We start from the raw sequence: 23,976 nt of genomic DNA on the forward strand, positions 1-23,976 counted from the left end.
TACATGCAGCAGGTTCCAGCACAGGTTTGTAAAAAATTAATTAGCAGTGAGTGGGAAAAGGAATGATGAGTGTTATCCTCTGTGCTAGAGTCTTGTTTAACTTAATAAAAGTGACTGAACTATAAAATCCCAGTGAAACACCTCCTAAAATTAAGTGTTTCTCCAGAAATGGAGCTGTTCATTTCACAGTAGGAATGATCAGATATTCTAAACTCTATCATGTTTCATTATCATTAAAAACCAATGGGATTTTGGACCCTAATTTATCCAGCTGAGCTCTGCCCTGCTTCTGTAAGCACCTAAAATACTAAAAACTGCCATAAAATAATTAGGTTTATTCTAAATTTTAATGAAACTCTAACAATAAAAGTTTGGAGAAGACAAAGCTCAGAATTTTTCCAGAAGGTTTTTTTGACTTGCAAACCCCCCAGGCAAGCTGTGAAACAAAGCAAAAACTACATCAAAGCAGTGGGCCTGGCAACCCTGGTAAGGACTATCACATAACTATCTTCTCCCACCCAAGTGTCTCTTTTCAAGCCTGATACATTCATTCAAGAACAGAACATTTGTAAGAATAACTGCAGTCAGTAAAGCGTAGCTTTGACAACCTGTCCAGAGAAGGATTGGAAGCTCTGCTTGCTCCTGGTTGGCCACTTCAAGGGCTCCCACATGCTGAGCAGAGGGACCTGAATTGCAGCCTTGCGTGACAGTAGCACCCTTCTCACCAAGGGTTTGACAGAGGGATCCCAGTCCCGCATCCCTCATGCAGCTGTCTTCCTTGGGATTCACTCCCAGTTTCCACAAGCACAAAGCAAAGGAGAATTAGTCCTGCCAAATTCACAGCGATGCATCAGACCCAGAGCACTTTAAATTCCCCAGGTGACAGTGACAAAAACCAATTGCTGGGAATTAGTCCTTCAGGTCACCTCTTAATGTCATAGGGCAAGCAATAGTCACCACAACTCAAGCTGGGCAATCAGTACATTGGGCCCATTCCCACTGCAGCCAGTGGTGATCTTGCCAGCTAAAACCAGAGCTCTGTATAAAGAGCAGCAGAGCTTGTTAGAAGAAGCAAACCTTTGCTGTAACCAACAAACACCAGATGATCCCTACTGGACAGCAACCACCTCCATGGTTCAAACATCTCACAGAATGCTTTCTTTCATCCATCAACACACCAGGAAAGTAATCACAAGGCCTTGCGCAGTGCCAACGAAGACAATAAGAGTGTACTCAAGCAATGAGCACTGGCTTCCTCTCTGCCAAAGCTCTGGGCTCAGACCCCATGGTGGCAGAAATCAGCAGGGGCCAATGGGTAGGGAGAGAGCTGGAGAAAGTAGCATTGCCACTACAGAATCAATCAAGCAACCCACAGTCTTGGGCATGCTGAGATGTGAGCTCTGCTTTTCCTAGATACTCTGCATCTTACAGCAGGCAGCTAACAGGGCAGCTGGCACCAACTCTGCAGCTTCCTTATGAACACCTCTGCAGTGCCCTTACTCATGAATGTATTTTAGGTTGGTCTTAAAACAGCTCATATAGATAGGAAAAATACCCATTCTGCTCAGCTGGTGCATTTGAAGTGTTAGAAACATCACCAAGGTGATACAGCTTTTCTGTTTTTTATCCCTCCCGTTAAAAAAAAACACCTGCTCAGAAGCTGTATTTCCTCTCTCTCTCATGCACACACACACTTTTTCTGTTGAAAAAGCGCACTTGCATTGCAGTCATTATCTGTGGGATCATATGTCTGTAGGTAAACACACACAGCTATCACGCACCCCCATGCAGGCATAGGCATTACAATATCAGTCAGATACAGAACAAAATCTTAAGTTTCCTCCCTAGGTCTGGGGTGTACTGTGCCAAGCTCGTTCAATCAGTCTGTTATAGTCAACAGCACTTGGACATCCATGCCTACACAGGGGCTGAATTTGGGCTGGACCACATTGAGCTGGGGTAGGGATGTAGGTCAATTTAAAAGCCTGGTATGTAGAAATCATCATGTTTGATGTCCCAGCAACCGACACTATTATCACCCACCACCCATCCCAATTAGTCAGCACATCCCAAGCAGCTACATGGGAACCACAGATGCTCCTTATGCGGTGCTGCTCCTGCAGAGGCCAAGGTGGCAAGGCCTGCTCCAGATGAACCCCTCCATGGAATATGTGGCATTGAAGGTGGTGCTAAGAGGAACAGCGTCTTTCCAAAAAGTCACCTCTTTTCAGAGTGAAAGCCAAGCTCCAATGACAGAAATAAACTAGCATCTTATTCACTTCTCATGTGGCAAGTCAGGGCTATGTTCTGTCCATGTTTGTTTCAAGAGGAATTGCAGGATGTCATCTGAAAGTCCGGGTGTTCTCTTTCTGTCTTCCAAGACAACTTCTCCCTCAGCTGGCTTTGAAAAGCAAGCAGCAGTGGGGTGGTTTGGAAAGATCTTACACCCATCTCTGTTCAAGACCACCTGGGCCATTTGCAGGCAACGCAATGCATATTTTGTTCCATCCCGGTTTGCTAGCTCTGAAACCTTCTGCGACAGACATCGTGATGCAGCCTCGTAGGTGGGATCCATTCTGTCTGGCCGTTTTTTGCAATACATTTTGTAGAAGCCATCAAGAGATTTCCTGACGCTGGTATCTTCCACACTGTCTTGTTCATACATCCATGAGAGAGCAGCATTGTTAGGTTCAGTGGGCTCACACAGCTCCGCTTTCAGATAACATCTCACGTTTGCTTTTTCAGAGCCTCCAGCAGAAAAGCTCACAGGAACTGCACAGGGTAGATTGTTCTCTCCTGCAAGCACAAGATCAATGAAAACTCATTAGTCACCAGGTCATCCCTGTGGCAAAATCTTTTTTTGTCGCCCCTCATTGCAGTCTGGCAAACAGGCTCTGTGCAGCAGTGAGCTAAGTACTGCTTTAAACTTGGCTGGACTGCCAGAGGGGCTTGCTGCATAGATTTATACAAGATGGGCTGTATTTGGGGATCTTATACTTGTCCCAGCCTCACCCTACTGCAGTGATTGAACCTACTTGGTAGTATGCACCTCCTAGCTCCTCTCAGTCATACTTCCAAAGAGGTGGAAATTGGCATCTGCTGCTGCTGGAGACAACAGCTGACCTACAGGAAAGTCTAATTTGCAGCTGAAGCAGTTCTGCCTCTGTTTCCTTTTTCTCCCCTTCATCCCTGGATCTAATTCTTCCCTTTTTAGTTCTCAATTTTACTCCTACAGCACAAGTACAATGTGTAGTCCTGCCCTTCAGCTTTCAGCCAGATCTAGAGCCTTGAAACCAACACTGTTATGGTGACTGTACAGAGCTGGGAACAGGGCTTGCAAAAGGGGACCTTGTGCTTCCCCATGAAGTCCCATTTTTGCAGCCCAGCTGCACTAAACACTCTTCCCACATCCTGCAGGGAATTTTATAGGTAACATTTATGTAAAGACCAAGGATTCATTCTTGCCTAGCTCTTCTCCTCCTTCCTTGCTGACCCACATCTCTGGGTAACAGTCAGGGCTATGGTTCCCTTCTACTTCAATGCAATCAAGGGGGATGCTTTGTACTTGCACATAATGAATACAGCATCAGCACAGAGACTCTTAGCAATGACATGACCAGGACGGTCAGCAAGCCACACAGCTTCTAGTATGAAAAGCCTCCATAAAGGGACCTTGAATTGGGCTCTGGTACCCAGGGAGTGCCTCTAACTGCAATCTTATCTCCAAGCCTGCCACGCCAGCCTGTTTGCCAAGCACCTGAGTCACCGACAAGAAAATTTTCCAGGGCTCAGCCAGAGGTTGCACAGCCGTCATCTGCAAGTTACATAAGCAGGACGCAGGCAGTCAGAAATATAGCTTGGTCTTTCCTGTGAAATACGAGGCAGAGTGCAGTCCTTCATTTCGGTAAGAGACCATGTTCAAAGGAAATCTCAGTGCAGTGGCAGAAGGCTGTTCTGTCCCTCCCAGTACACAAAGAGCTACCCTCCTCTTCCTGAGTAGTTAGAGATTCATTACAATGAAATTAAGATGTCTGTGCAGCCATACTGCACATTGCCTCTTTCTTCCTCCCCCTACTTTCTGTCTTTGATCTTTCTTTTCAATTTCACTTCATCTCCAATTCTGCAATTTTAAATAGAACTTTTCCTCCTCTTGCAATGTGTCATTTCCAATGCAGTACAAAGAAAAAGCTTAGTGGCCTTCTTTTAACATCAATATATGCCATCAGAGTAGTAAATCAGAGCTAGTCAAAAAGAACAGGTCCATTTTGCCTCAATAATCTCTCAGCCTTGGTGCCTATGTTGTTAGAACCGAAGCCTCATGCATCTCTGATAATTCAATCAAGTGGCACTTGCGCTCAGACTCCTGTGGCAATTGCAAACCCCTGTGCCATGCTGTCATCTTGCTACTCCTCACACACAGCTCACAGCCATATTTTGTAAAAGGGCAGCAGCTGCCTCCAGCTACAAATCTCAACCCTACATGATCCGGGAAGAACAAAATCCTGTTGGTTTCACGGTGTCAGGGGAGACCTTTGCAATGCTGTTCTGCCTTTCTCCCACAATCTTAGATTGGATATAAGGAAAAATTTCTTCACTGAAAGGGTTATCAAGCATTGGAACAGGCTGCCCAGGGAAGTGGTTGAGTTACCATCCCTGGAGGTATTTAAAAGACGTGTAGATGTGGCACTTACGGACGTGGTTTAGTGGTGGACTTGGCAGTGTTAGCATTACAGTTGGACTTGATGATCTTAAAAGTCTTTTCCAACTTAAATGACTCTATTCTATTCTAATCCAGTATGACCTATAAAGCAGCCATCCTCTGTTGAAGTACAATCCACTGAAGCAGTGACCAATATTTCAGGGTTATATTTTGGGGTTTGATTAGTCAGAAAGTACTCAATTATATTACTGGGAGAACAGTTTTCTTTCAGTTACTGATTCAAATTTATGTATCTCTATTTTTCAACAGTAGGCCCTACCCTCTTAGTGGATTACTCTCCCAGCAAAGCCTTCTTAAGGCAAGACATAAAAAGTTAGATGCAGAATTCCCAGAACCAATCTATATCCCATGAAGTTGCACCTTTCCTCAGCTTTCCTGACAATTTCCCAATACCTTCTCAAACTATGTGCCAAGACTGATCTTTGCAAATACACTCAACCCTTTTCCTCCCTAAAAGATATCAGTCAAGGTAGAGGTCCTTCCTCAACACCCTCTAAAGAGCTGATACTGCCATCGTAATCCACAAATCTCCTGAATGATTTATAAACCATGGGACACAAGCCCAGTAGCTGGATGCCTGCAGGGTCCAGAAAGAGCTTCTCAGCACACGTACATCACACAAGCACGCCACCTAAGCCAGCAAATGTGCTGCTAAAGGCAAAGGCAGCATTAAACTAATCAATCCCTTTCCCTCTCTATGCACCTGCAACCATCAAGAAAGCTGGGATTCCCTGACAACACACAGCAGCATTGCTTCAAAGCTTAGACCTCTCTGGCCAGTTCTCAGCAGTAGGGAAAATGGAGTTTTGTAAACCCTCTATCCTTCCACGGCATACTTAACAACACAGTTGTCACACACCCTTGTGTTGGCTTGATCCAACATCTATAGAAGTCAATGCAAAGATGAGCAGGGCTGAAAACTTGCACTCCGTTCACCTGAAATGGAGTTTCATCACCAGAGAATCTGTTCCAAATTATTTTTAGCAATTTTCACTCATTTATACTACCAAGCATGCGTTAAAAGGGAAAAAAACCCAAACCCAAACCCCCAAAAAAGTCCCAAAACCTGAAACAGGCTATTACTCATGTGTTGATTTCATTCTCACATGATGGATAATCATCAATAAGAATGTATATTATTTCATCTGTGCCTCCACTCCATGCTAATTGAAGTTCAGCATTTGCAGCAGTAAAAGACCTGGGGGCTGATAAAAGGGTATTCTTTGTGTTTATAAACCTGCTGATGAAAATTTAAAGTCTCCATCTGGTACAAGCACGTAACCCTACCACCCAAAGCACACAATCAAATCCTGCTTTGGACTTGGGTCACTTTCAGTGATGCCACAATTCTGCAATTATTATTATTTGCACTTCTACAAAAGCAGCTCACGTAGCGGTTTGAGTCTCTGTATAACTGTGTTCAAGCACATACAGTCAGAGTGTAAAATAAGACATCCTTCAAACAGCAGACCTCCTACACTGCTGGCTTTCTGGGGAAAGAAATCCCCCCCAGTTCAGGCAGGCAGCAATCCCTGCAGCTGCTAGTGCTTCATTAGAGCTGGTGCTGCCATGATCTTTGCCTCTATCACTTGCAGGGGCTTAGCTGGATGCCAGCAGCTGCTAATTCTCTAGTTACAACATCTGTAGCTGCATTTGTCCAAGCCTCCTGCCCTCTCCCACACTGACTGCCTTCCAGGGACCCTGCTTGTAGGACATGTGGTTCCCCTCCTACCCAGTCCACAAAGGCCCATCCTATTATCAGGGTCTGGGAGACTTACACTTTAGATCTGAGCATGGGAGAGCTAAACCAGCGTTTGTCATCAGCAGTTCTGTGAAAATGGCAATTACATCGCTTGTTTTAGGGCAGGAATCATTTGCCCTAGGGCTTAGGAATGACTCATCCCTGGCACAGATGGAGGTCGAGTCCAAGCCACCAAAATGAATGACAATCCCATACCCACCCCAGAGCTATTCTGGTGCTCGCAGGTGTTAGACACTACTGGAGCAGCCACGTTCAACAAGGGCAGCAAGCCCCGTCTCTAAATAGTTCAAGCCCTTGACCTTTTTCAGCCATCTGATTGATCACATACTGTGGATAACTTGGAGCAAGGGCTGTTGTGCCACCATAAACAAGGACCAAGAAAACTGTGAAACTGAGAAAAGTGAATCTTTTTTTTTTTTTTTAACAGAACTAAATTAATCTGGAGACATACAAATTGCCCTTATGTTCACAGCAGTGATTGCAGTTCAACCAGATGTTGGTTAGATGATGCTAGAGCACATCCCTATGTTGTAAAGTCAATGACAGGACTGTTATCCAGAGTATCTCAGAATGATGGAGTTCTTTAGGTACTCAACTCTGAGATGGTGTATCGAGAAAACACGTGTCTGCTTCCTGCTACAGCCATCCTGATGGCTGTCAAGGCCCTAAGAGACCATTAGGATCAGCTTGTCTGAACAAATGTCCCTGAACAAAGATTACCAGAGAACTGAGCAACACAACAGTGGAAAGGAAAAACAAAGGAAAGGAGAGACCTAGATGAGAAACTCTTTCCTTGGGTGAGACTATCCCAAAAGTCACCAATACTTTACCTACTCTCCCTGGGAGTAGATGCGGCTGAGCATAACTAAACACAGCTTTTTTTCAGAGTAGCTGAAGAACAGAAGCAGGAGACATGTTCTAGCTGGGGAGACAAACGCCAGCTACGGGCTCCTATGTCAGAGCTTAAAATACTGCCTTGCCCAAGGCACCACCATGATTTTATGCCAAGTTCCAAGATATGCAAGAGACCACAGATCCTGCCTCTCTGCACATCGCAGTTAATTGGTACTCCAAACTTTTCCTCAGAGAGGAAGACAGAAGATTCTCCTCTGTCGGTCAGAAAATCACCCACTTCTTGCCCTGAACACCCCACCTGCCCTGGATACTGCCACCTGTACCTCAGCATGCTCTTTCTACCCACATGAGTCTTCTCCCCACTGTGACTTTTTACAGTTAAAGTCAACACATTCTCGATACCCATGGGCAATGATGAGTCATGCAAGAAGGACAAAAGTTACCAGTTGTTTTGGTTGATGGTACCCATTAAAAAAGGGCCATTCAGAAGTTCTCACAGATTGTATTATTTCTCTTTTCCCATCAACCTGCCAGGATGTACCTGGGGTGAAAGCAATCATCCACAAATTAAGAAAGGGTCCCTAATTTTGTGGTTGCTATTAAGTGATAAGACAAGTGCACACAGATGCCATCCCTGAGGGTTGCTACAGCCCTCTCACCGCTCCTGGAAAATCCCTTCTTGCCTCTCCATCAGACATGTCCATATGGCATGGGAAAGCTCAAGCAGAGGTGACAGTACTTGGGCTTGAGGAGAGCTCCCAACTGACAACAAATCTGTGCCAACCACATCTTTTGGGGGATGCATCTATCTGCACAGGAGGCAAGAACAGGTCCCATGTCGCAGCAGAACTCCCTACATGTCCATACACCTTACAATTACATGTGTTGAGCACTTGAGACAGCTAATGCAGAGAAAACCATCTTTTTTTTCTTTCCACCTGGCTGATTTCTAGTGGGAGTGTGTGTATCATCACGGTAATGCGATTCCAAAGAAGAATTTTAAGAGTTTAGCAGGAGCTCATTACACCTCAATCTCACACAGCACCATAGCCTGTCAGTAATTGCATACCAGAGCGCTCAGGCATTGCAAAGCTAGACATTTTGGGGCCAAATCCTATTGCCCTTATTTGCATTAATAAAATTTCCATTGATTACAACAGTTAAAAACCCATGTGTGAATTTCTGATTATATCCCTTTACATGAACTGGAATATATTTGCATTGTATGATTTCCATTACTAACATTTAAATTGGAATAGCACCAAAAAGACAAGTATCAAAAAACCAAAGATCATTCTGCTAGATGCTGTACAACCACCTATCACTTTGAGTAAATGACAGATCCTAAAGCCTTTCTTGTACAGTACTGAAGAATTGTGGTAGAGTTTACAATCTCTCTGCACACATCTCTGCCTTGCAGAAAACAGCTTTTTTCTTCTTGCATTGTTTTTTGGGAAACCTTTCAGCATTTAAAGCAAAGGCAAAATGGAATTTTCAATGACATTATCATTCAAAAAGACTGTTGTAAACAGGAAAAATTTGTTCCTTGTGGGTATTTAAATTGTGAACTGAAAGTGAAAATAAGAATATAATAAGCCTTGCTACTTTGCTGTCTCCCTGATGACACACAAACCAGCCTTCTCATGCCATAACTTGCAGTAGGCTATAGCTCGCAAGACAGGATCCGTGAGACTCTGCTTTACACGACATAACTAGCTATATTCTTCATCCACCAGCCCACAGGAGAGGCACATGTTGCTGTTTCTGATTGCTGAGGAGCTGGCCGCGAGATGTGCAAATACTGGCTGCTCTGTCAGGAGACCTGGAGGAGGTGAGCATGGGAGGGTGGGCGAAAGGCAGCAAGAAGGAAAGGAAGAGGCTGGAGGAATTTGGGGTATGGAGTACAAAAGGGAGGCAGTGATGGAGGAATAGCACTGGGTATAGCCCAGTATTGAGTCAGGCTCCCTGCCTTTTTTTTACCTGCTGCACATTTGTGGTGTGAAAAGCTGGGGGAGGGCCTTTAATTTGCATGGGATAAGACGTAAGCAGTTATTCTGGGGGAGCATAAACCCTTCCCTTTCTGTCTAACTCCCTTAGGAATTTGAAATTCAAGAAAAGTAAAAAGCCTGGGAAATAGTAAAGTGCTTTTGAAATGCAATAAGCAGGCATAGCGCATCCCCCTAGACACTCTTCAAATGTCACACTTGGTATTAAGCTCTGCCCTGCTCTGAGAGCTCACAGCTGATGCCTGCTGCGCCATACTTTTAAGACAGCTGGAAAACTCAGGTAAATTAAATCTTTCAGAGAATGCACTAGTTAAACACACTGGATTTAATAAACCACAGAGCAAGTCAGCTACAATATGAACTCCTACAAATTAACACTCCTTATTTGCTGAAAGCCAAGAGATAGGCACCGCTGTCATCTCACAAACCTGTTCCTAAGCAACCAAGCCCCATGGTCCAGGGCAACAGGTATGGGAAGAAGCAGCAGCAGCAGCAGCAGCATCATAAATACCATCACTTATGGCTGTGCCCCAAGAGCCTGCTGGCGATATATCCTCAGCCAGGCCCCAGAGCAAAGGGCTTTGGATGTAACTGTCTGTGAACAGCTCCTGTAAGTGCAACAGCATACAGGAACATCTCTCATTGCAAAGATCCCAGGTGTCTCTGAAGAGATGGGCAGCAACATAACTGGCGTGCCTGAGATTTTATTTTTACAAGGCAAGTTCCTGCCTTGGAGCTCATCACCATTCTAAAAATAGAAACAGCAAAGTTAAGAACTCTTCAAAGAGGTATATTTAGAGTGGTTTAATTTACATGATTCTGTAGCCAGCAAAAACCCCTAAAGCATCCTATTTGTCTCAAATTGTGATTTTAAAAAAAGCTTCTTAAGATCTAAGGTTAAAGATTCTACTATCAAGAGTAACCTTTCTCTGGAACATAAATTATAAAAAAAACTGTTTATGTAGCTGCAAACATTAACTGTCAATTAGTTATTATCCAGTAGATGAGGGCATCAAGGGGCTTTATTAAACTGCAACTATCTGCTGCTTTCCTATTACATATACAGTCTTGGGAACTGACAGCCAGACTCACCTTGTCTATGTAACACTAAAGGCACCAATTTCCAAAAAGCAACTCTGACAAGGCTGCTTCTTCTCAGCTTTCAATTCCTAATTGAGCTTAGAAGAGCACGGGCAAGCAACTGCAAGAATAGCACCATGCACGTTCATGTGCACAAACACAGCAGTGCTATGCTAGACCAGTCCCTCCTTAGCCACAGCAAAACATCCCAATGGGCTTTCAATCTTTGACAGACAGGATCCAAGACAAGCATCCCCAAGCCAAGCCTCTTCCTTCTTTGTAGGTGAAAGTAAGAATTATCCTCTCATGTCAAGTCCCTTACTCACCAGGACCACAGCATCGCTCTGCCTGTGGGGAGGATTCACACCATTTGAGTCAAGTTTGACCCCTTTCCTCCTGTGAGCAGGTAGAAGCCTTTTATTAACGAGATCGATTTTTCCTTCTTTTAATCAGTAACTTGCAGTGTTGCTTTTTTATACATGGAAGGCTCTAATTTAGCCCCAGATCATTTTTGTCTTTAAGCTCATCCTATTTCAGAATAAAAGCAGAATTCTGGTGCTTGAAACCAGTGAGAAACAATTCTGCCTGCCTGATTTTCACTGCTTAAGATTTGTAAACAATTTTATGAAGGAAAGCTGTGGTTTGTGTTTTATGGTGCATGAAGGAACTTTCTTACTTTATTCACATTGCACAGCTAAAGCAAATGGTAGCTGTTTCCCTTCATATTTTTTTCCTTTATAAAGGAAAGTTATAAATTCCAGTCTTGTCTATTCTCTTTTTTCCAGTTGACTCTATAGAGTCACATCTTCATGAACTGTTAGTTTTCTGGCATAAGAAGAATTTCCTAAGGAACCCTAATTAACTGAGAGGGAAGGCATTTTTATCCAGCCCCTGGGTTTGGTTACTAGCTAGTTAACTCCAGAATTCAGCAAAGGATTTGCTATGCCCACCTCTTCAGCTAAGAGCTGAGAAAGTCCCTTGGGAACCTGAATCACCCAAGGAGACCTGTTGAAGAGACAAAGAAGGACTGATGAAAGACAACCTTCTTCATAGTTCTAAAGTAAAAGATGAGCAGGGAAAAATCCTTCCAGTTTCTGGCAAGGCACACAAAGGAAAGATACTGTACTTTTAGACATTCTGCAGATGTTGTCATGCAGAACTGATGAAACTATGAGCTGAAATTAAGAGGACTTGAACATCTATCTGGATGACAATTAGTGATCATAGACAAGTCTAGCAAAAAAAAATCTGGAAGAGTTATTAAATCCTATTCTTCAGGGCATTAACAAATCCTCTGCTAGAGGCAAGAATGGGGCCCAACAGGCAGCCCACTGTATGCTGCAGACACCTGTTTTGGAGGACAGGGATGAAATAAAGAGAGGGAAACTGCCTCTTATTCTGAAATACTCAGTAATGACCACTGCCAATGACAGGAAGCAACTCTAGATTGCAAGTATTACTGAGTAAGACAATATCACTATATTTGCAAGTATTAAAAAGAAAACAAAACCCAAAGCAATATCCTTTCTTGATATATTACATACTTTGTCTTTCATTCAGTCACACATTTTCAGTACTCAAGAGTACCGATGATCCTCAGCTGATGCCTTTGGCAAGAATAGGAATAAGCAGACAGCTCTCACTGGAGATCAAGTCTCAACATCAGTTTGCAAGGAAATGCAGAAGGTAGAATTTTTGTAGAGTGACATGCATGACAGTTTGCCTGGAAAAACAAGAATATGGATGCTATTCATACAGCTAAAATAGAAGAGGAAGAGCCTGTCATGACAGTATTTCTCTAAATGAGAAGAACAGACTAGAAGACCAAAATACCTAAAATTTAGCAAAAGATATGCTTTATTTACAGATTGCGTGAACTTGGAAAGGGGCTGGGGGGGCTGGAATTGTTCAGTGTAAACTGCCTTCCCCTGCCATTATAGCACTTGAAAGTCCAATTCATTACCATGTTAGCACCCACAAACATACATACAGTTTACGTTGCAGCTTTTCAGCTGCATTTCAGCTCTGCTTCCAACCAGCTACACACAGCTGTGGACACAAGTGACATCAGCAGAAAGGCAGTTTCTAGACCAAGAAAATACTGCAAAGCAAGATACTTTTTAAACACCCTTCTTGAATTGTAGGTAAAATGATACTACTTGTAAATATTTTTGAGAATAAGTGAGTTATGACTATATAATACTACCATTAGCCATCTTCATGGGAGGCCCTGCACTTGGAGGCCTGAATCCTGATGTGGAATTGATGCCTGGGTACCACTGGGCATCTATTGTAAAACAGCTGCTGTGGGGAAGAGAAAATGCTCTAAAAACTGTGGAGGTTGAAAACTGAGTCAAGTAAGGCAGAGGAGGGTGAAGGTTGACTTAAATGTAACTTCCTTCCAATTCTTTACCCCCTCCAACCTGTACACCTGTATCTCTCTTAGTCAAATGCATCTGTGTGAGTTTGTTCAACTTTATACCAACTTACTATTTAGGTTCAGATCCCAAATCAGTGGACTGATTTTCAGAAGTGCTGAATACACAGATGCTCTCACCAAATTTAAAAGAAGCCATAGAGGTTTTAGCTCTTTGCCAGACAATGCCATCTAAGCTTTAACTTTACTAATTCTTCAGCAGCAGATCACTACAAGTTGTACAACAGAAAAACAAGAGGTACCTTTTGGTTCTCAGCTTTTACAGTCCTGATCTTTTGTTTTTGTCTAAGGCCAAAAGCATGAGTGTGGGAATACCACAAGAAACACTTACAGATGGACTGATTCTTTCTAGATGTGACAGAAATAGCTGAACGTGTGCAGTCTGTCCCTCTTCAGGTCAAAGCTCTTTACCTACAGTCAGGATTGATTTTTCACTAAGAACAACAGAGGAACACTTGCAGAGGTGGTTTCCTGAATTTACTTGCAGTAAGATGATTTTAAAACCACGCTTCTTGTCTGTGTCATGCTCCTGAAAATATGCTGTGTGGCAGACAAGCACAGAAAAGCTTGCACTTCTTTTAGAAGTAGGAGTAGAAAAAAAACCACAAAGAAATAATCTTAAATAGCACAGGCAAATAGCAGGTACAAAGGTAAAGAAATCTACTGATATTCTGGTGAAGATTTGAAGGTAAAATGAGGCATTTTCCCAGTCTCCCTGCAAGCCTGACATGGCTGTGCGCATTGAACAGGCTGCACAGAGATGTAGCCAGCCTGAGAGTGCCTTGGCACAGAAAGAGGAGACCTACGGCTCTGTCCTCTCCCCAGCCCCACCGTGTGGGATGTGGAGTCACACAGCTCGGGGCTGTTTTTTTCTGCATTGCCAGAGGAAGCTTGTGCATCAGATATTGGTCAAAAATGAAAAACCAGACTCGAAAATAAGAATGGAAGCAAGATACCAATCTCCACCTATCAGCTTTCCACAGGCTAATAAATGAAACATCCTCATATTGAAGAAATCAGAGAGTCAGATATATCAAACAGTCATCAAGGAAATTTTCAAGAGACAGAAAATGCAATTTCAACAGAATACAATGAAAAGCAAGCAAGATATACAAGTTTAATAACTTGGAGGTATTTGTTCATCACTAGTCTGTGGCATTTTGGCTTGCCACTTTAAAAGTACACTGAATAAACATTTGATCCATCTAGCTTTGGTGCAGTATTACTTGAAATCAAGTAAGGAGTAGAAAGATTATTGGACTAGAGCGATAGGCACATTTATAGACCATTCACAAATCTGGAGGCTTGAGAACCACAAGGGCTTTTTCTTAATTATCTACACGCTGTTTGGTGAATCACTGAAAATCTCTTCCATCAGAACCAGCTTAATAGAAAACTAGGTTTTGAATAAAGTATTTTGCCACTTAATCAGTCAGCCTTCTGCAGGAATTGCTGTGTTGCTAATAAACCAAGCACCTGAAAACTGAAATCGGAAATGGTTATCACGTAAGAATGGCATTGGGTTTGAATCCTCAGGCCCTTAATGGGCTGCACTCACCTGCCAAACTTTTCTCAGGCTGGGTTGTGGCTGTGGGACTCTACATGCCTCTGAACGGACTAAAAAAACTGAAAGGCAGAGGAGAGGGGAGAAAGGAGGAAGTCCTTAAACAGGAGTATTACTTTAAAAGCTAAAAAGGAGAAAAATCACTGAGCAAGCAACAAGAGCCGTCTCCATTCCTCACTTTGTCCTCTCAGCCAGTCATGAGAAAGGCTTGGCAATATAGGCATTTCCCTGCTATAATTCAGCTTTGCCCTCTAAGGCCAAACAGTAAAAGGTTTCAGTCACTCAGGATTTGTTTGCATCCCTTTAGCTGTCTGCATAGCCTACTAGTCCTGCTTTTTAAGCAAATTTCTTAGCCATGAGCAGATCTGGGTGCACTCAAACGTCTTAGTTCTGTCCAAACCAAACATTTCACCTGAATTACTAGTGGACACAACTGTGGGTAAACAATGAAGGTCACGGAGAGCCCAAATCCCGTTTAAAAAGCAAACAAAATAAACCCCCATGTTTGCCACCCCACATTGAGTATTAGCAAAAAGCAACTCTGCTCTGGGATGGTTCTGCTGAGAGATTGCACAGACTTTATCAGAAAAGGGTCTGGTGCTGTGTATGAACCACTTGCTTGGACAGTTTTTCAGTAACACCTTCAACTACTGACGAACTGTGGTTAGTGACAGTTACTGCAACCACATTATGTTTCTTCACCACACTTTATGGCACAGATGTTTTTAAGCCACACAAAAGGGTCCAGACATATTAAGATCTTGCATTACCACACATAGCTTGAAAACATTTACACAAATACCTGTGAACAAAAAAAAAAAAATTAATTCGTGCAAAACAAGGCAAACAAAAGGACAGATAAGCCAGAGCAAGTTATGGCAATTTGAATTTTCCTTTATTAAAGGGAACATTTTTCACTCACCTTTAGGCCACGAGATTGCCTAACTGAAAATACCCATTTCATTCAAAAATAATCACACAAGTAGCAAGGTAGGGAAAAAGATAAAACTCCTTTTAAAAATGTAGGACAGTTAGGGCTTGTTACTGCAGGGATCTATGAACACTGTAATGTGTGTTTTTCATAATCCACCTGATATTTGCATGTGCAAATATTTGCACCATTTACAAACAGTAAAGAAAAACATCCCAACTATTTTTCAAGGTGATGTGAGAGTGTTTGTATGACTTTCAACAGTGACATGAATTATGATCATGTTTGTTTAATTTGTTCTCTGAATATGGGCTAGAGAGACTATAGAAACGGACACCCAGATACTGGGAACACCAGTAAGTTCACAATTTGTAGCTTATTGATCTGACTCTCAAAATTGCCTGGCTCTTTTTGCAAATGTGAAGCAACAAATGTTACTGGGGCATTTAGCAATTCCCATTGCTCTTTTGTCATCTAAATGAGAACACAGGTCTCCACATGCAACTGCTTCTCCCTCCAAAACAATACCAGAGGGGGAAAAAAGACAAGAAATAAAAATAATGAAAATAAATATGAGTAAAGGTGAACAAACAGGCAATCAACAGACAAAAGGAGTTCTCTAGAGTGTTTTTCAGCCCAAACAACCAGGGGCTGCAGCACAGGTGCTAAATGCATGAAAATTATGTTCCTAAAAACAACACACAACCTAAAAACAACCCAGCTATCTGGGCATGTAACCAGCTATCTGCACCAGGAATCTCTAGTCAGTTGGGTTTAGAGGTATCCTTGGACTAGTGATGGGGATTCTTTAAAAAACAACAAATTCCTTCAATATGGTGGCCTTGCTCAAAGTTTTCTTTTTTTTTTTTAACTCTGATCTCAACCAGTGAAGATACCTCAGCATCTTGCTTCTGGACGTAAATTTTAAAGAGCATGGGGAAGGACAGCATGCTTGTGTATATTGCTCTACCTGTTGAGAAAGGCTTGCTGGCCTATGTGAAAAAATAATCCGAAAAGAGAACATGTTTTGGAATTAGCCTACAGTGAAGTAGAAGGCAGAGGTGTATATAAATTAAACGCCATCATGATGGTATTTAGTTACTTTTAGTACTCTGAGAGCCAGTTAACTAGACAAGGTGAAAAAGCCATTAGAAAGTGGAATGCCTCTCACTGAAACACAGAGCAAAACAGCTATAGAAGCCTGAAAACCCAGTTTAACAAAATAGCTTCAAATCCGTGGAGCTCATAATTCCTAGGTAAGCAGCACCAGTCCAGGCCCTGAAATTGTTCAGGGAGCCTCTGGGAGCAGGTAGGTTTTCCAGACCCACATGCACAGCCTGAACCAATGGACGACTTCTCAGAGATGGAGAAACCTAAAAATTCAGCATGATAGGGCTGTGCAGGTTTTGCTGGACCATTTCAGATTTTGCTACTTGCAGTCAAATTATAATGTGGCTAAAATTAATACAGAAAATTGAAGATAATTTTAATCAAACCGTGAAACTCATTCCAGCAATACAAACGGCTGCCAACTTCTGCTATCAAATCTTATTTTCAGGCAGGTGGTCAAACAATGGAAGTTCACACATATTTTGGAGTAACATTTCCTCCTCTTTGAAAAATGTCAATTAATTAATGACTAGTCACCACTGACTAGCACTTCTGGCAAACATAATTAATGATATTAATCATATTAATATAGCTATTCACCTATTCAAAGGTTTAGCATAATGAATGCCTTAATATTGGACATTTTTATCCAATGATGAAATTGGATATGTATGATATGTGTATGATACAACATAGATCCTTAACAGTGAAGGTAGATTCCATTTTTCAAGTAAAATGGTAAGTTTACCACTATTCAATTTCTTATATCTAGGTTGGAGATATTCCTGACAGCTGTGTTCTAGTACAAGCTAAAGTCTCCTGGTTCTTATTTGAGATTGGTTGGTCAGGTGGGATTTGACAGTCCAGATAATTTAGCTGATCATATATTCAGGTAATTTTTTTAATCCCCAAAATTTATGATCACTTAAGAATTTTGTTTTAAAGGGCCTAATGAAAACATAATTCAAACAGATTGGATTCTGTGATTGTAGTAAATACATCTGGTTTATTTATAAATAAAGCAGGGAATTCTGAAACAAAGACTTCAGTGAACATTTTCAGCTGAAGTTTTGAGATTGATTTCCAAAGGGTACTTACTATGTTTTTTAGATCAAGTGTGGACAACACGAGGAAACCAAGGGCATAAGTAATTCATTTGTATTCCACTACAACAACCTGCTTCCTTAATCTCTTTCATTTTCTCATTTCCTCAGTGGATTGATTTTTTGTAAGTCATCCCCAAAGCCTCAGTACCCTCATAAGGGAGGACACTTCTGCAGAGTGTCTGCAGAGTGCACATTTGTGCCTCTTAAAGAAGGTGTAGCTACAGGTATAACAGCACACCAGAAAATGCTCATATCCAAGGATGACTTGGAAATGAACATTAACAACTTACTAATAAGATGGATAGGTGCATTTCCCACTAATTAAATTAAGTCAGGAACAGCTGTCAGAAAATAAAATTGACATTCAGGGGATCCTCAGCTCTGAAATTTTAAAACCTCTACGATCATAGCGCTAGAGTCCTTCATTTCCTCCACTCTACAAACAAATCCACTTTCCACTTTCACATTCTTCCACCTCCTCTTGATCACATTCACTGAAGGTTAATCATGACTCTTAAGACAACAGGAGATATATCTAACACTTTCTTTAGCTGGAAGATGTTTAATGCATTAAGGGCACAAAAAAGGCTGGCGCCCTTGAGTGAGCAATTGAATCAAGATAAAATAAAGGTCACTGAGAATTAAAATAAAACAAATATCTGTCTGTCTGCACAGAGGCTTAGTTGTGCCCTTAGTGCCCCCCCCCCCCCTTAAGCAACTGTCATTCATTCTTTATAATAAAAACATAAGAGGCCACTCTGCTGCAGCACAGACTTGAAAGAATTCAGAGATTAAGGTATTCAGAGGTGGAGACAAAAGGTGCATTTTAGTGACAGCAGCACTTGTGATCTAATGCCAACATATAGCACAAGCAGAGCACAAATAGCTAACAAAGTGAAGCCATCTTGAAGAATGCATACAAGGTTAATCATGGGGTGTGATCCTGTTGTTCTCTTTAAATGCAACTGCATCATTACTGCCATGTATTATAGAGTTTAAAAGATCTTGAGGTTTTTCTCCTTTTTTTTTTTTTTTTTTTAACCTTCAGCACAACAATGAAGGCTTATTCATCCTCCTGCCAAGCCGTGAGGAAAAGGAGGCATAGGAAAAGTTGTTTAAATCTGCTCCTGATCAACAAAACACTGACACTACAGGGAGCACAGAGTAAATCTGAAGACAGCAAAAGAGTGGTCTGTCCTGGAGGAGCAGGGATTGTGCAAAGCAGGAAGAAAGACATAAGGTGTTTGCTTCGTTGCAGAGGGGCTTGGCAGAAATGATGGCATCAGCACGTGCTGCTTCCTTGCAAAGCTTCCCTCTTTGTGGCAGTGTTCACGCCGTGCGGTCAACTGTGTGATGAGCATTCCCATGGTTAAAACAGCGCATGCATGTGAGGTGCAATGCTCGCCTGGTCTAGGCTCCAGGGGAGCCGTCAGAGCAGAAAATAGGTTCACCACAGCCCCATCCGTGCCTGCCCTGGCAGCTGCAATCCTGTGGAGGAAGCACGCTCTGCTGCTCTGGACCATGAGGGAAGCGGCGCTCTCTCCAGGTCTGCCACTGTCCACCCTGCGCAAGTCATTTCATAATGGAGGGGTGGGATTTATCCAGGAAACCACAGCGTGATACTGAGCCATACTGATGGACTTGGCAAATCACATTGAGGAAAATCTCTATTGGAAATCCCACAGCAGAAGTCTGCTGGGAATCTCAGATATGCTTCTAGGCATTAGGTGCCATCATCAGTAGCTGCTTTCTAACATCCACTGCCCGTCTCAGTGGGGTCCTCTCTACCCACATGCACTTAAACACTACCCAAGTGTCTCACTGTGTTTGAGAGATCAGAATCTCAACACAGATTTTCAGAGATTACAACCAAGGTAGCAGCAGTGTTTGTTTTCTCAACCACATTATAGAATTTTTCCTCATATTGCAGAACACGAATTTAAAGAAAATTTGAAATAAATGCAAATAATGGCAGTTCTTATGTTTGTACAAAAAGCCCTAGGCTTTTAAAATGCAATTTATGTGAAAGGAGACAAAAGGATTTTGTACTCTTCAGCAAAAAACAGCCCAAGGAAAAAAAGGTGATTGAAAAGAAATTACATCCCTGCTCACAGGTAAATTATATTACAGACAGCTAGTTGTCCAACAGGAACACTTTGGACTGTGATACACATCAAAATAAATCTAATTACCCTTAAAATTCAGAGAATCTCTAAGTTTACCTAAAAAATAGGAGATGAGCTTTTAATTGTTTTCACTGCAGACACAAACAAAAGACACTGATTAACTTACTGGGCTCAAGAAAGGTAATTATTTTGCAGCAGATGGATCTGTAAGAGCAATTCTGTGACAGCTGCAGATTTAATCTGCTTTTGTTTTATGAAGACCATCTGCACAAATTATTTTTCCCCTTAGATTTTAGGTTTTGAGATTAACTCTACTCAGACAGAAGGCAAAACTCAATTACAGCCCAGTATCAGGATCTCCTGATGCTAGACACAGGCTACAGACTAAGTCTAATGAAGGCTCCCTAGCTGAAAACAGAGTTTAATTTCCTTTAAAAAAAAAAAAAAACACACACACTTCCCAGTTTTGTAAAAATATTAAAAAGATTACTGAAAACAGATGAACAGATTACTGAGCACATATGAAAGGGAGAATATTTTAGAAGTTTTTTGCCTGGAAACAAGCTAAGACGTATTTTAATAGACTAATTAGACTATTAGAATATTAGAATATTAGAATAGACTAATTTAACAGCTAATGTGCTGTTTCATTCTGCAGTATTACCCAAAGAACAGAGCATCTAGGTAATAATACTCTGTTATACCATAAATTGACAGACTTGAAAAAGTGTGGCAAGAGATGCCAACATTTTCATATCAACTTTCCCAATGCTGTTTCTCAGATCGCTGCAGACTGTAGCACTGACATCCTACTCTCTGCATGATCAGGAGTAGCAGGGGAGAAAAGTGCAATTATCATCACACAGTTAAGTGCAGATCAGTGCAGACATTCATGGCACTATCCCAGCCCATCCTAACCTGGGTCTCGAGTCTTTCCTCAGCAGCCACTAGACTTTGCAGTGCTCCCACATTGGCCACCTTGGCAGTGGGACTGGGCTGGGGGCTTCTTCCAGTAAGAGCAAAGCAGGCTGCGCTGAGGAGCTGGCAAAAAGACGGGGAGACACAGACGCCAGCATGAAGTAAGGCCACAACTTAAGTCATCAGACAGGGCTGCAAACTCGAGCCTCTGAAACACTGACCCAAGCTCCCTCCCCCAGATCACCTGCCTCACAAGCTATTTAACTGAAATGGCCAGCTGCAACACAACATGCCGGCTCACTGTCACACTCATACATCATCTGGCAGTGCCCTTACTCCCCTTGGATTTGCTGCCTCTCTGACCTGGACTGTGCTAAGATTTTCCTGTTCTCAGTGTAATCCGTGCTGCATTTCACATGGGGCAACACCAGCTCACCAGCATCTGTTTTACGATGGACTACTAGACCAGCCCAGAGTTATTTGGCTGGCTTTGACACTGGGCAGACACACAAGCAACTCAAAGCCCCCGAGCTGTGGGGAGCACTCTAGCTCCCAGCCAATGAACTAGTCATACGGTCAGCACAAGAGCTGACTGACTATGAAGAAAAAAGCCTTAGCGGGCAGAATTACAACTGGAGTCTCCAGAAAAACAGAGGAATCCTTCTCTGGACTGCTTTGCCAAAGATACTTTTAGCCGAAAAGGTCCATGTTCATTCTTGATACAGTTGTGAGGAGTTCAACTAAGTTTAAGGCAAAGGACTATTTAAGCAGTAGACAGGAAAAACCTGCATCCCTTTCTCCTGTCTTAGGCCAACAGCTTATCAATATTACCAATATAGCATCTGTCAATCAACCTGCATAAAAATCTAAAGTATTTTTCAAACCTATTTGCCCTCACCATCATTTTAAAGGTCCAAGGCTCAAGGCAGGTTTCCACAGTTTTGACAAACAAAAGCATTAGCTGTGTGTGACCACCAAATGAGTTAACAACTGCTTCTGAGAAACCTAGTCATCTTCCAGGCAAGGTTTGAACTCTTCTCCAAGCACCCGTACCCATGGCCCTCCACCAGCACTCATCTGCTGTGCATTTAGTGACTGGAGCTCCACACAGATATGACAAGTGCAGCAGGTTTTATTTATTCACATTAATCCACTGAATTAACTATACCATCCATGTCAAGTCTTCTCTCATGGGCACCGAGCAGTATGATTTCGGGAAGCATCCACAGACAAAGACCCGTACAAAATGAAGCAATCAGTACTCACCTCCATGCTCTCCTTTGGATGCACATGTTCTTCAGGGTGTCACACACTGTATGTCATCCAGCCCCAGGAGTGCTCTCTGTATCAAGGTATGGCTAAGGTAAAACAGATGGTTCACTACATCTCCTTTGTCTTAGGTTTTTTGCCTTTAAGCAGGACTTAATGTGCACCAATGCACATTTGGGACAGTGGTATTTTTCCAATACCACACTGAGCTTTAGGGAATATTTGCATGAACATTAATGAAACCAGAGATGTTCCTGCAAACACTCCCAGAGGAAAAACAAAGATGGTTTTGGGCAAAGGGTTATAGAAAAGGACAAAGCAAGAGTTAAACCAACATAGTTATGTTGATTTCTAACAGACGCAGATGTTCTAATAGATGCAGAACTGAGAACATTAACCTCTTCTCCAGGTTAACTAACATTAGCAAGAAGAGGCAGGGACAACTATAGCAAAATTTTAGTGAGTTATCACCAACCAGCCGTAGTTCTAGATACCATTTAAGTTCCATAAGGGTTCAGCCTTTGCCTAATTAGTTATGTTCTGTGATAACATGTAGTAATGGCAACAACCTATCTGGCAAGACTGAGTAGCACCCAGACCCATGGTCATAGTCCAACCATGAGAAGAGGAATCAGAGACCAAAGGGTGCTTCTTGGCACACCATCTCCTTTCCCATTTTGCTTCCTGTCACTGTCGCAGCCTTACTATCAAAGCAAAGGCTTGCTGAAACCTGCCATAGGTAAGGGCAATACACCCTTCCAGGTGCATTATTCCTCAATAACTGCACTCTAAGTGTTCTAGGTAGGTGACCATCTGCAGGACTGAGCAGACGTTGACATAATCATCTTTCCGATGACATACAACAACTCCATGCAACGCTACAGGATTAGGGAAGAGTGGCTGGAAAGCTGCCTGGCTGAAAAGCACCTGGGGGTGTTGGTCGACAGCCGGCTGAACATGAGCCAGCAGTGTGCCCAGGTGCCCAAGAAGGCCAAGAGCATCCTGGCTTGTATCAGGAATAGTGTGGCCAGCAGGAGCAGGGAGGTGATTGTCCCCCTGTACTCGGCGCTGGTGAGGCCGCGCCTGGAACACTGTGTCCAGTTTTGGGCCCCTCAATACAGGAAAGACACTGAGGTGCTGGAGCGCATTCAGAGAAGGGGAGTGAAGCTGGTGAAGGGTCTGGAGAACAAGTCTTATGAGGAGTGGCTGAGGGAACTGGGATTGTTTAGCCTGGAGAAGAGGAGGCTGAGGGGAGACCTTATCGCTCTCTACAGCTACCTGAAAGGAGGTTGTAGTGAGGTGGGTGTTGGTCTCTTCTCCCACGTAGTTAGCGATAGGACGAGAGGAAATGGGCTCAAGCTGCGCCAGGGGAGGTTTAGGTTGGAAATTAGGAAAAATTTCTTCATGGAAAGGGTGGTCAAGCATTGGAACAGGCTGCCCAGAGAGGTGGTGGAGTCACCATCCCTGGAGGTGTTCAAAAAGTGGGTAGATGTGGCACTTTGGGACATGGTTTAGTCTAGTCTACCCTTGATTGGTTTAGTGTGGACTTGGTAGTGTAAGTTAATGGTTGGACTGGATGATCTTAAAGGTCTTTCCCAACCTAAACGATTCTATGATTCTATACACTCTATAGTCCCTAGAGTGTTTATTCCAACAGCATTACTCCTGTTTGTGCAGACAGGAAAGGCACAGAGAGGGAAAGCATGGCAGGTACTGTATGCAGCAGTAAGCTGTCCAAGCAGAGCACTGGGGTGCCTGCAGTGCTCACACAAAGCTTGAATCCTTGCCTGGTCCCTGCACCCCTGAAGAAGATGGGCTCTACTTCTGCTTCATTGCTTGCTTCCTTCTTTCATTACAGGTGGAAGGCAAGGGATATTCAGATACGTATCCAAACTCTCCACCTAAGTTTCAAACAACAGGCCATTTCTGTTGCTCGTTCATTAGTCACTAGAGCAAGAGCAATTAGGGATATTATGGTGTCCAGAAGTAAAATCCATAGGAACACACTGGTTCCTCAGAGAGCAGCAGAAACAACTGTTTTCAAATTAGCAGTAAACAGTGTTTTGCAAAAGGAAAACCCCAGACACGTTAT

At 42.7% G+C, this 23,976-nt stretch overlaps 1 protein-coding gene across 1 annotated transcript in view; it reads right to left on the reverse strand.

Moving 5' to 3' along the window:
- Positions 1-422: 422 nt before the first annotated feature.
- The window catches only part of SHLD1 (shieldin complex subunit 1), a 47,139-nt gene continuing 23,585 nt past the window's right edge, over positions 423-23,976 (reverse strand). Inside the window, exon 5 of the mRNA XM_075707678.1 lies at positions 423-2,796. Within this exon, the coding sequence (XP_075563793.1) occupies positions 2,276-2,796 (521 nt within the window). The 3' untranslated portion in view covers positions 423-2,275. The remainder of the gene's footprint in view (positions 2,797-23,976) is intronic.

The sequence above is a fragment of the Pelecanus crispus genome, chromosome 3 (genome assembly GCF_030463565.1).
Source record: "Pelecanus crispus isolate bPelCri1 chromosome 3, bPelCri1.pri, whole genome shotgun sequence".
NCBI lineage: Eukaryota > Metazoa > Chordata > Aves > Pelecaniformes > Pelecanidae > Pelecanus > Pelecanus crispus.